The sequence below is a fragment of the Salvelinus alpinus genome, chromosome 14 (assembly GCF_045679555.1).
Source record: "Salvelinus alpinus chromosome 14, SLU_Salpinus.1, whole genome shotgun sequence".
In the NCBI taxonomy this organism is placed as follows: Eukaryota; Metazoa; Chordata; class Actinopteri; order Salmoniformes; family Salmonidae; genus Salvelinus; species Salvelinus alpinus.
In genome coordinates this window covers 32,645,624-32,658,209 of record NC_092099.1, presented here as the reverse complement: position 1 = coordinate 32,658,209, position 12,586 = coordinate 32,645,624, and the positions used below count along the sequence as shown (strand labels likewise).

At 44.5% G+C, this 12,586-nt stretch overlaps 1 protein-coding gene across 2 annotated transcripts in view; it reads right to left on the bottom strand.

Moving 5' to 3' along the window:
- LOC139538807 (ephrin type-A receptor 3-like) overlaps positions 1-12,586 on the bottom strand; it is a 148,451-nt gene that overhangs the window by 80,928 nt on the left and 54,937 nt on the right. For both annotated transcript variants that reach the window (XM_071341261.1, XM_071341259.1), the window contains exons 4-5: positions 9,951-10,106; positions 6,574-6,909 (exon numbers count right to left, since the gene is read on the bottom strand). In XM_071341261.1, coding sequence (XP_071197362.1) covers positions 6,574-6,909; positions 9,951-10,106 — 492 coding nt within the window. The remainder of the gene's footprint in view (positions 1-6,573; positions 6,910-9,950; positions 10,107-12,586) is intronic.

Here is a 12,586-nt window from a genome sequence, read left to right as displayed (position 1 = left end):
GCCCATTCTTGCATAATCAATGCTTGGAGTTTGTCAGAATTTGTGGGTTTTTGTTTGTCCACCCGCCTCTTGAGGATTGACCACAAGTTCTCAATGGGATTAAGGTCTGGGGAGTTTCCTGGCCATGGACCCAAAATATCGATGTTTTGATCCCACTTAGTTATCACTTTTGCCTTATGGCATGGTGCTCCATCATGCTGGAAAAGGCATTGTTCGTCGTCACCAAACTGTTCCTGGATGGTTGGGAGAAGTTTCTCTCAGAGGATGTGTTGGTACCATTCTTTACTCATGGCTGTGTTCTTAGGCAAAATTGTGAGTGAGCCCACTCCCTTGGCTGAGAAGCACCCTGAAGCCTTCTTCAAAACAATTGAACCACTCTCCTTGAAGTTCTTGATGATCCAATAAATGGTTGATTCATGTGCAATCTTACTGGCAGCAAAATCCTTGCCTGTGAATCCCTTTTTGTGCAAAGCAATGATGACAGCACGTGTTTCCTAGCAGGTAACCATGGTTGACTGAGGAAGAACAATGATTCCAAGCACCACCCTCCTTTTGAAGCTTCCAGTCTGTTATTCTAAGTTTATCAGCATGACAGAGTGATCTCCAGCCTTGTCCTCATCAACACTCACACCTGTGTTAACAAGAGAATCACTGACATGATGTCAGCTGGTCCTTTTGTGGCAGGGCTTAAATGCAGTGGAAATGTTTTTTGGGGGATTCAGTTCATTTGCATGGCAAAGAGGGACTTTGCAATTAATTGCAATTCATCTGATCACTCTTCATAACATTCGGGAGTATATGCAAATTGCCATCATACAAACTGAGGCAGCAGACTTCGTGAAAATTAATATTTGTGTCATTCTCAAAACTTTTTGCCACGACTGTATGTTATGGGGACAAACTAAAGAAAATACTTTTCACACATTCCAATCTTTTGTTTATTTTCATCAGCTGAAGGACCATCCCACATTAAACTCTTACTTCTACTATTGTCATCACACTATCCTCTCAGGAGACAGCTTGGTGAAATATGCAACCCTGACATCTACAGTATAACTGGTGATATGAGAGATGAGAGGAAGGTTATAAGAACTGTGGGTTAAAACATGATAAGGATACACATAATCTGAGCACACACACAGACTGATAGAGAGCTCTGTTGAAATCTGCTATCTTGTTTTGCACCCAACTTACTGAGCTCTCTGAATTTAAATGTTCTGGTCCCCCTTGGTCAGTTCAGAGTTATTATCGGAGACCTCTATGTTGATAAATGTGTCAGTTTTTCTTAATACGTTTGCTAGTTTTGTATATTGTATGTGTTTGATGTATTTATGCAGAGCTCATCTGTAAAAGAGACCCTAGTTTCAGCATGACTATCCTGTCAAAATAAAGCTACAAAATTAAATTAAAAAAGACATAATCAGTGGATCTGTAGCTTTTGCAGCCTCTACCCTCCCACTCCCTTAGAGCGGAACACACAAGTCAGGAGATGAGTGAAGAGCACTAAATCTGTATGCACACACACACACACATTAAATCTGTATTTACTGCTCATCCCTCTGCTGTCATTTCAAAGGGATGTGTCTGGCCTCTGTCAGCCTTTATAGAGCACAGCTGGGATAACACACAGGACACTCAGCACACACCTCATTGTACACAGCAGTGTGTGTGTGTGTGTGTGTGTGTGTGTGTGTGTGTGTGTGTGTGTGTGTGTGTGTGTGTGTGTGTGTGTGTGTGTGTGTGTGTGTGTGTGTGTGTGTGTGTGTGTGTGTGTGTGTGTGTGTGTGTGTGTGTGTGTGTGTGTGTGTACACCCCAAACTACACCACAGGATCTATTGGGGTGAGGGTCAAAACATGTATAAACCCCCTGTTTCTCTCTCTACAGGCAACTAACAGTCCATTGAGTACACATTACTTTAGCTAGCATTATCCTCCACCAACCAGAGACTGTCGTGTGGTTGACAGTAAAGTCTGGTCTCCTGGCTCCTGAACTAACTGAAAGAGTCCCATCTATCACCACTCTGTCACACAGACAGACAGAGGCATTCACCTACTGTAGCACTACAACAAGAGAGAGGAGACAGGACCCATTGCCCCAGTGGACAGAGATGCATGGAGAAAGAGTCTTCTAGCAGAAAGGAAAGCCTAACTCAGTGAAACATATAGGACTGTAATGGGAGGAGTCAGCACCTTAACTACAACACACATTTACAGTTGAAGTCAGAAGTTTACATACACCTTAGCCAAATACATTTAAACTCAGTTTTTCACAATTCCTGACATTTAATCCAAGTAAAAATTCCCTGTTATAGGTCAGTTAGGATCACCACTTTATTTTAAGAATGTGAAATGTCAGAATAATAGTAGAGAGAATGATTTATTTCAGCTTTTATTTCTTTCATCACATTCCCAGTGGGTCAGAAGTTGACATACACTCAATGAGTATTTGGAAGCATTGGCTTTAAATTGTTTAACATTGGTCAAACATTTCGGGTAGCCTTCCACAAGCTTCCCACAATAAGCTGGGTGAATTTTGGCCCATTCCTCCTGACAGAGCTGGTGTAACTGAGTCAGGTTTGTAGACCTCCTTGCTCGCACACACTTTTTCAGTTCTGTCCACAAATGTTCTATGGGATTGAGTCCAAGGCTTTCTGATGGCCCAATACCTTGACTTTGTTGTCCATAAGCCATTTTGCCACAACTTTGGAAGTTTGCTTGGGGTCATTGTCCATTTGGAAGACCAATTTTCAACCAAGCTTTAACTTCCTGACTGATGTCTTGAGATGTTGCTTCAATGTATCCACATAATTTTCCTCCCTCGTGATGCCATCTATTTTGTGAAGTGCACCAGTCCCCCCTGCAGCAAAGCACCCCCACAACATGATGCTGCCACCCCCGTGCTTCACGGTTGGGATGGTGTTCTTCGGCTTGCAAGCCTCCCCCATTTTCCTCCAAACATAACGATGGTCATTATGGCCAAACAGTTCTATTTTTGTTTCATCAGACCAGAGGACATTTCTCCAAAAAGTATGATCTTTGTCCCCATGCACAGTTGCAAACCGTAGTCTGGCTTTTCTATGGCGGTTTTGAAGCAGAGGCTTCTTCCTTGCTGAGCGGCCTTTCAGGTTATGTCGTTATAGGACTCGTTTTACAGTGGATATAGATACTTTTGTACCTGTTTCCTCCAGTAACTTCACAAGGTCCTTTGCTGTTGTTCTGGGATTGATTTGCACTTTTCACACCAAAGTAAGATCATCTCTAGGAGACAGAATGCATCTCCTTCCTGAGCAGTATGACGGCTGCGTGGTCCCATGGTGTTTATACTTGCGTACTATTGTTTGTTCAGATGAACGTGGTACCTTTAGGTATTTAGAAATTGCTCCCAAGGATGAACCAGACTTGTTGAGGTCTACAATTTTTTTCTGAGGTCTTGGCTGATTTCTTTTGATTTTCCCATGATGTCAAGCAAAGAGGCACTGAGTTTGAAGGTAGGCCTTGAAATACATCCACAGGTACACCTCCAATTGACTCAAATGATGTCAATTAGCCTATCAGCCATGACATCATTGTCTGGAATTTTCCAAGCTGTTTAAAGGCACAGTCAACTGAGTGTATGTAAATGTCTGACCCACTGGAATTGTGATACAGTGAATTATAAGTGAAATAATCTGTCTGTAAACAATTGTTGGAAAAATGACTTGTGTCATGCACAAAGTAGATGTCCTAACCGACTTGCCAAAACTATAGTTTGTTAAAAATAAATTTGTGGAGTGGTTGAAAAACTAGTTTTAATAACTCCAACCTAAGTGCATGTAAACTTCCGACTTCAACTGTATGACTGAAAAGGGAGGGAGAGAGATGTGTATGGGGAATGAAAGAGAGACAGAAACAGAGACACAGGGAAAGATAGAAGGAGAGAGAGAAAGAACCACAGACAGGGATGTATAAAGAGAGAGAAGGAGAGGGCGGGTGTAGTGAAATCTAGTCATCATGCATGCATTCCTAGTTTGGTATCGGAATGTTGAGGTTTGTTACATTCCGCTGCAGAGAAATTGATTTGTCTCCGGGAGGGACTTTCACTGGGCCAAGTCCTCCCTTGGGATGTTGGAGAATGTTGGGATGTTGAAGAATGTTGGGATGGTGGAGAATGTTTATATGAGAGATCGATGTGAGCAGCCCATCCCTGTGTTACAACTGCCTGTGTGTGTGTGTTTGTGTGTGTGTGCATGTGCGTGTGCGTGTGTGTGTGTGTGTGTGTGTGTGTGAGTATGTGTGTTAAAGTGAGTGAATGTGTGAAAAAGTGTTTATATGAAGGGTTGATGTGAAGCCGTTTCATTATAACGACTGTCTGTAACAACTGAAAAACAACACAAAGATTTATACAGAGTGTATTTGTAAGGAGGGAGACATTTGATACTGGTGATAAAACACTGAAAAACACTGGCTGGGATCAGAAGTCATTTATTACAGGCAACATCCGCACCGAGCTAAAATCTAGAGCTGCCGCTTTCAAGGACGCTTATAAGAAGTCTCGCTATGCCCTCAGACGAACCATCAAACAGGCAAAGCATCAATACAGGACTAAGATCGAATCCTACTACACCGGCCCAGACGCTCATCGGATGTGGCAGGGCTTGAAAAATATTACGGACCAGAAAGGGAAACCCAGCCGCGAGCTGCCCAGTGACGCGAGCCTACCAGATGAGCTAAATGCCTTTTATGATCGATTCGAGGCAAGCAACACTGAAGCATGCACGAGAGCACCAGCTTTTCCGGACGACTGTGTGATTATGCTCTCTGTAGCAGCTGTGAGCAAGACCTTTAATCAGGTCAACATTCACAAAGCTGTGGGGCCAGACGGATTACCAGGACGTGTACTCAAAGTATGCGCGGACCAACTGTCAAGTGTCTTCACTGACATTTTCAACCTCTCCCTGACCGAGTCTGTAATACCTACATGTTTCAACAGACCACCATAGTCCCTGTGCACAAGAAAGTGAAGGTAACCTGCATAAATGATTACCACTCTGTAGCACTCACGTCGGTAGCCATGAAGTGCTTTGAAAGGCTGGTCATGGCTCACATCAACACCATCATGCCGGAAAACCTAGACCCACTCCAATTCGCATACCGCCCCAACAGATCCATAGATGATGCAATCTCAATTGTACTCCACACTGCCCTTTCCTACCTGGACAAAAGGAACACCTACGTGAGAATGCTGTTCATTGACTACAGCTCAGCGTTCAACACCATAGTGCTCACAATGCTCATCATTAAGCTAAGGACCCTGGGACTAAACACCTCCCTCTGCAACTGGATCCAGGACTTCCTGACGGTCTGCCCCCAGGTGATAAGGGTAGGAAACAACACATCTGCCGCACTGATCCTCAACACGGGGGCCCCTCAGGGATGCGTACTTAGTCCCTTCCTGTACTCCCTGTTCACCCATGACTGTGTGGCCAAGCATGACTCCAACACCATCATTAAGTTTGCTGACGACAACAGTAGTAGGCCTGATTATCGACAATGATGAGACAGCCTATAGACAGCCTATAGGGAGGAGGTCAGAGACCTGGCAGTGTGGTGCCAGGACAACAACCTCTCCCTCAATGTCAGCAAGGCAAAGGAGCTGATCGTGGACTATAGGAAAAGGAGGGCAAAACAGGCCCCCATTAACATCGACGGGGCTGAAGTGGAACGGGTCGAGAGTTTCAAGTTCCTTGGTGTCCACATCACCAACGAACTATCATGGTCCAAACACACCAAGACAGTTGTGAAGAGGGCACAACAACACCTTTTTCCCATCAGGAGACTGAAAAGATTTGGCATGGGTCCTCAGATCCTCAAAGGGTTCTACAGCTGTGCCATTGAGAGAATCCTGACCGGTGGCATCACTGCCTTATATGGCAACTGCTCGTCATCTGACCGTAAGGCGCTCAGTGTGAACGGCCCAGTACATCAATGGGGCCAAGCTTCCTGACTTCCAGGACCTCTATACTAGGCAGTGTCAGAGGGAGGCCCTAAAAATTGTCAAAGACTGTTCTCTCTGCTACCGCACGGCAAGCGGTTCCCAGAGTGCCAAAAGGCTCCTTAAAAGCTTCCACCCTCAAGCCATAAGACGGTTGAACAATTAATCAAATGGCCACCCGGACTTTTACATTGACCCCCCCCTTTGTTTTTACAATGCTGCTACTCGCTGTTTATTATCTATGCATAGTCACTTTACAAATGACCTCGACTGACCTGTATCCCCGCACATTGACTAGGTACCGGTAACCCCTGTATATAGCCTCGTTATTGTTACGCAATTTTCTTGTGATACTTTTAGATTTTATTTGTTAAAAAAAATATATAACTTTAGTTTATTTAGTAAATATTTTCTTAACACTATTTCTAGAACTGCATTGTTGGTTAAGGGCTTGTAAATAAGCATTTCACAGTAAGGTCTACTACACCTGTTGTTTCGGCGCATGTGACAAATAAAATGTGATTTGATTTGTAAATGTCCAGAGCTGATGGTTGGAATGAATGCATGAACATTTATGTGTGTGTCTTCATCTCCGGCCGTACCTGCTTGGTTGGTAGTGATGGTCACAGCAGCATATTGCCTCATGGTTGGGGCTAACTGAGACACTCCATTTTGAGCATCGATCTCAAAGGTGTAGTTGGTGTGAGCCAGCAGGTCTCCCACGGTTACGGTAGTGTTCTGCAGGCCTGCAGCACGGGGGAGGAACCGCACATTACTGCGACACGCCTCACACACCCTCTGGCCAGGCCTGCAGCGCTTACACAGCACGGTGAAGGTAACGTCCTTACGACCTCCCGTGTCCTCCGGCCAGGACCAGTCCAGAATCACTGAGGTCTCATTGATGACTGAGATCACGTTACGAGGAGCGGAGGGAGGACCTGAAGTGAGAGAGCGAGAGAGAGAGAGAGAGAGAGAGAGAGAGAGAGAGAGAGAGAGAGAGAGAGAGAGAGAGAGAGAGAGAGAGAGAGAGAGAGAGAGAGCAATGAAAATATATAATATTTCTTGAGTGGATGGTCAGGGAGCCAGGAACACAATTACAAATCCCTTGTATACAGCAAAGTGACCTCAAGAAGCCCAAACAGATAAAATATTTGACTAAAACATAATCATTTCAAACCTTATAATTGAATACGATCACATACAGTACATTCGGAAATTATTCAGACCACCTGACGTTTTCCACATTATGTTACGTTACAGCCTTATTGTAAAATGGATTCAATAAAAATAAACCCTCATCAATCTACATACAATACCCCATAATGACAAAGCGAAAACAGGTTTCTAGAAATGTATTAAAAATAAAAAACAGAAATACCTTATTTACATAAGTATTCAGACCCTTTGCTATGAAACTAGAAATTGAGCTCAGGTGCATCCTGTTTCCATTGATCATCCTTGAAATGTTGCTACAACTTGATTGGAGTCCACCTGTGGTAAATTCAATTGATTGGACATGATTTGGAAAGGCACATACCTGTCTATATAAAGTCCCACAGTTGCCAGTGCATGTCAGAGCAAACACCAAGCCATGAGGTCGAAGGAATTGTCTGTAGAGCTCCGAAACAGGATTGTGTAAAGGCACAGATCTAGGGAAGGGTACCAAAAAAATGTCTGCAGCATTGAAGTTCCCCAAGAACACAGTGGCCTCCATCATTACTAAATGGAAGAGATTTGGAACCACCAAGACTCTTCCTAGAGCTGTCCGCCCGGCCCAACTGAGCAATCGGGGGAGAAGGGCCTTGGTCAGGGAGGTGACCAGGAACCTGATGGTCACTCTGACAGAGCTCCAGAGTTCCTCTGTGGAGATGGGAGAACCTTCCAGAAGGACAACCATCTCTGCAAAACTCCACCAATCAGGCCTTTATGGTAGAGTGTCCCGAAGGAAGCCACTCCTCAGTAAAAGGCACATGACAGCCCACTTGGAGTTTGGCAAAAGGCATGTAAAGGACTCTCAGACCATGAGAACAAGATTCTCTGGTCTGACGAAACCAAAATTGGCCTGAATGCCAAGCTTTACATCTGGAGGAAACCTGGCACCATCCCTAAGGTGAAGCATGGTGGTGGCAGCATCAAGGTTCACCTTCCAACAGGACAACAACCCTAAGCACACAGCCAAGGCAATGCAGGACTGGCTTCGGGACAAGTTTCTGAATGTCCTTGAGTGGCCCAGCCAGAGCCCGGACTTGAATCCAATCGAACATCTGTGGAGAGACCTGAAAATAGCTGTGAGTGACGCTCCCCATCCAACCTGACAGAGTTTGAGATGATCTGCAAAGAATAGCGGGAGAAACTCCCCAAAAACAGGTGTGCCAAGCTTATAGCGTCATACCCAAGAAGACTGGTGGCTGTAATCGCAGCCAAAGATGCTTCAACAAAGTACTGAGTAAAGGGTCTGAATACTTATGTAAATGTGATTTAATTTTTTTTTTTTTTTTTTTGTGCAAATATTTCTGAAAACCTGTTTTTACTTTGTCATTATGGGGTATTGTGTGTAGATTTATGAGGGTGGGGGGGACAATTTAAGACATTTTAGAATAACGCTGTAATGTAACAAAATGTGGAAAAAGTCAAGAGGTCTGAATACTTTCCGAATGCACTGTATATCTGTCTATTAGGCGTGGGAATACTTTAAAACAGATTTCCTAAATGAAAATAACTTGGAGCATATTTGGGCCAAATTCAGCCCACGGCCCGGCAGTTCAGGAAACCTGTAATATATAAATCAATCTGTGTGTGTGATGGAGTGACAGCAGTCTGTCTCTTTGGGCAGAAGATTCAGTTCAGTCACCAGTCACAGGGAGGGATAATGGAGAAAGCAAGGACACAGAATAAGGCCAAACCTCAAACTCTCTCTGACAGATGGAACTGGCATGTTTTACTGTGAACTGATTCTCTGAATATTTCCAGACTTTAATATCAGACCTATGGAAGTCATTACACCGGGAACTAACCAGAACCACTGAAGAGATCCACTGTAAAGAATTGTAACGAGGGAGGAGATAGGGTGAGGAGGGTTTGACCATAGAAAGCCTTGTTGGTTTGTTTGTTTGTCTGTGGTGTTGGGGTTCAGATGGTGGATACAGTAAACTCTACAGTACTCTACTGTTCTAGCTCCTTGACGCCACTCTACTGCACATTCACAACGCTCATCTAGCTGCCTGAACATAACACTAATGACACCAGAGATCTGGGTTTCACATCAGTCTCCAACCTCAGGCTGCCACATAGGGTGTGTCGTGTATAGAGGTATAGAGCACCAGATGTAATATGAACAGCAGAGCAGTGGGTGGAGATCAGTTCATATAGTCATACTGGTGTAAATATATGTTCCTGTCCAATCTTGACCTTCCTTTCCAGACTCCTGCTCATTACCTTAGTCTATAAAGGTTTTAGGACTGTAAAACAGACCTCTACCAGATCAGTATGAGGAAACTGGAAATAGGGGTATGCTGTGGTTGTTCTGAGCTCCCCCCAGGGACTACAGACATGGCTGCTGCTGCTGGTTTAATAGGACAGCAGTCATCAAGGATTCCAGGGCAGTGATCTATGGGTAATGTAGTTTAGGATACAGCCATCTGCTTCTGTAAACCATCCGGATACAGCTCAGAGAGAGAGAGAGGAATGAGGATGAGAGAGAGAAAGAGCGAGAGAGAGAAAGAGATGTTGTCCTCAGAGACACAGTGGCTGAAATTGTTGAGAGAATATACAAACAGAGAGTAAACTCTTTTTGACTCTCACTCACTTACACGCACGCACGCACACACACACACACACACACACACACACACACACACACACACACACACACACACACACACACACACACACACACACACACACACACACACACACACACACACACACACACACACACACACACAAACTTACACTAACAAACACAAACACAGAGACTTACGTGTGCAGGCCATAGATGGCGGGTCTCCATCAGCGCGGAAGTAGTTTTTCTCGCAGCCACAGTGTAACGCTCCCTCATGATGGGTGAAGCTGTGAGGTGGACACTTAGAACACTGGACGTTACCCAGCAGAGACTTATAGAACCCTGCTCTGCATGCTGGAGAGAGAGAAGGAGAGGGAGGGAGGGGGAGAGAGAGAGAGAGAAGTAGAGGGAGGGGGAGAGAGAGAGAGAAGGAGAGGGAGGGGGAGAGAGAGAGAGAAGGAGAGGGAGGGGGAGAGATAGAGGGGGGGAGATAGAGGGAGGGGGAGAGAAGGAGAGGGAGGAGGAGAGAGAGAGAAGGAGAGGGCGGGGGAGAGATAGAAGGAGAGAGAAGGGGAGAGAGAGAAGGAGAGGGAGGGGGAGAGAGAGAGATATGTGGTGAGTATATATAGCAGAATTGACAATAACAATAACGTTCCATAGAGAAATGAAAAATTTCACGACAATAGATCAAATCATATCCATAAAGGTATAATTAATAATCAAGGTTAACAACTAGAAAAATACAGAATGAAAGACACATGGTGAGAGAGAGAGAGAGGTCAACAGGAGGAGGACGAAAGACAGGAGATTGGGGGGGGAATGATGACACTTTCTTTTTTTCCAATCAAACCTTTCATTACTGTACAGGCTAGATGAATGGCTTTAATCTTCTCTGATGACCGTGAGTATGAACCACACAACCACACACACACTGTAAATCTATACCGGGGGTAATGGGAGAGAAGAATAGAACATGAAAACAGTGCCTCTCTCCCAGACCCACCTAGGACCCAGTATGAAATATGTATATGAAGCTGTTCAAAAGGAGGGGGGGCTCAGTAACTACACTATTCACCATGATCCTGTTCTACTCCTAATGAACCAAATCACCAACATATCCCGCTCTCCTCCTCTCTTATTTCAGATCTAATAATTGTCATCTGATCCATGCTGAGCAGCACCGCTTTAAAGTCAGCGAGCAGATTCTCTCAGAGACGTTTAACACTTTCCAGCCCAGACTCTATAAGGGTTAAGTGTGTGTGTGTGTGTGTGTGTGTGTGTGTGTGTGTGTGTGTGTGTGTGTGTGTGTGTGTGTGTGTGTGTGTGTGTGTGTGTGTGTGTGTGTGTGTGTGTGTGGTACACTTCTGTAATGTTATTCTTTTAGAGAATCAGCAGGCAGGCAGCACTTAGTACAGATATACAGTAGCTGCTTCTGGACATAACAGTAACAAATACAGAGGAGTAGAAATGTCCCGTCAGCAGAATGAAGGCTGACTGGTACTACTGGTGGACAACATCAGTGGAACGTATAGCTACGTTAATCTCTTACAGCTCCTCAAGGTTTACTCATGACAAAGTCCTATTCACTACTGTCTCCCCACTGTCTGAGGTATCAGCAGAGGACTGTGTGTGTGGGTGCGTGTGCGTGTGTGTGTGTGTGTGTGTGTGGGTGTGTGTGTGGGTGTGGGTGTGGGTGTGTGTGTGTGTGTGTGTGTGTGTGTGTGTGTGTGTGTGTGTGTGTGTGTGTGTGTGTGTGTGTGTGTGTGTGTGTGTGTGTGTGTGTGTGTGTGTGTGTGTGTGTGAAATAAATGGGTGTGTGTGTGTGTGTGTTGTGTGTGTGTGTGTGTGTGTGTGTGTGTGATTGGTGTGTGAAATAAATGTCAACACTTTTTTCGACCAATCAGCTGACATTGTTCCCAAATGGGATAACCACCCAGTCAGCACAGTCAGCACATTCACACACAAACAGCACAACAAAGAATTAACCCCTAGATGAACCTCTAAATGAACCTCTAAATGAACCCCTAACTAAATGAACCTCTATCTAAATGAACCCCTAAATGAACCCCTAAATGAACCTCTAAATGAACTTCTAACTAAATGAACCTCTATCTAAATGAACTCCAAACTAAATGAACCTCTATCTAAATGAACCCCTAACTAAATGAACCCCTAAATGAACCCCTAACTAAATGAACCCCTAAATGAACCCCTAACTAAATTAACCCAACAAAATCTGCTAAAAGCACTCCATTTGATTTTATTCTTGACAGGCCTCTCAGTCCTATGAGTTCTGGGCTCGTATCCACAAAGCCTCTCAGTCCTATGAGTTCTGGGCCCATATCCACAAAGCATCTCAGTCCTATGAGTTCTGGGCCCGTATCCACAAAGCATCTCAGTCCTATGAGTTCTGGGCCCGTATCCACAAAGCATCTCAGTCCTATGAGTTCTGGGCCCGTATCCACAAAGCATCTCAGTCCTATGAGTTCTGGGCCCGTATCCACAAAGCATCTCAGTCCTATGAAATCTGGGCCCGTATCCACAAAGCATCTCAGTCCTATGAGTTCTGGGCCCGTATCCACAAAGCATCTCATAGTAGGAGTGATTATCCAGGATATGTCTATATAATCTTATTCATGATGATCTAAAAGGCTAAACTGATCCTAGATCAGCACTTCTTCTCTGAGATGCTTTGTGGATACGGGCCGTGATCTCTGTGAAGACTAAATAAGTATGCCAGACAGTGTAGTATCAGATGATGATGATAATATCAGGTCTATCTCTGAGTAACTCCTCATCTGTGTTATGTTCCACACACAAAGCAGAGCTGGCCA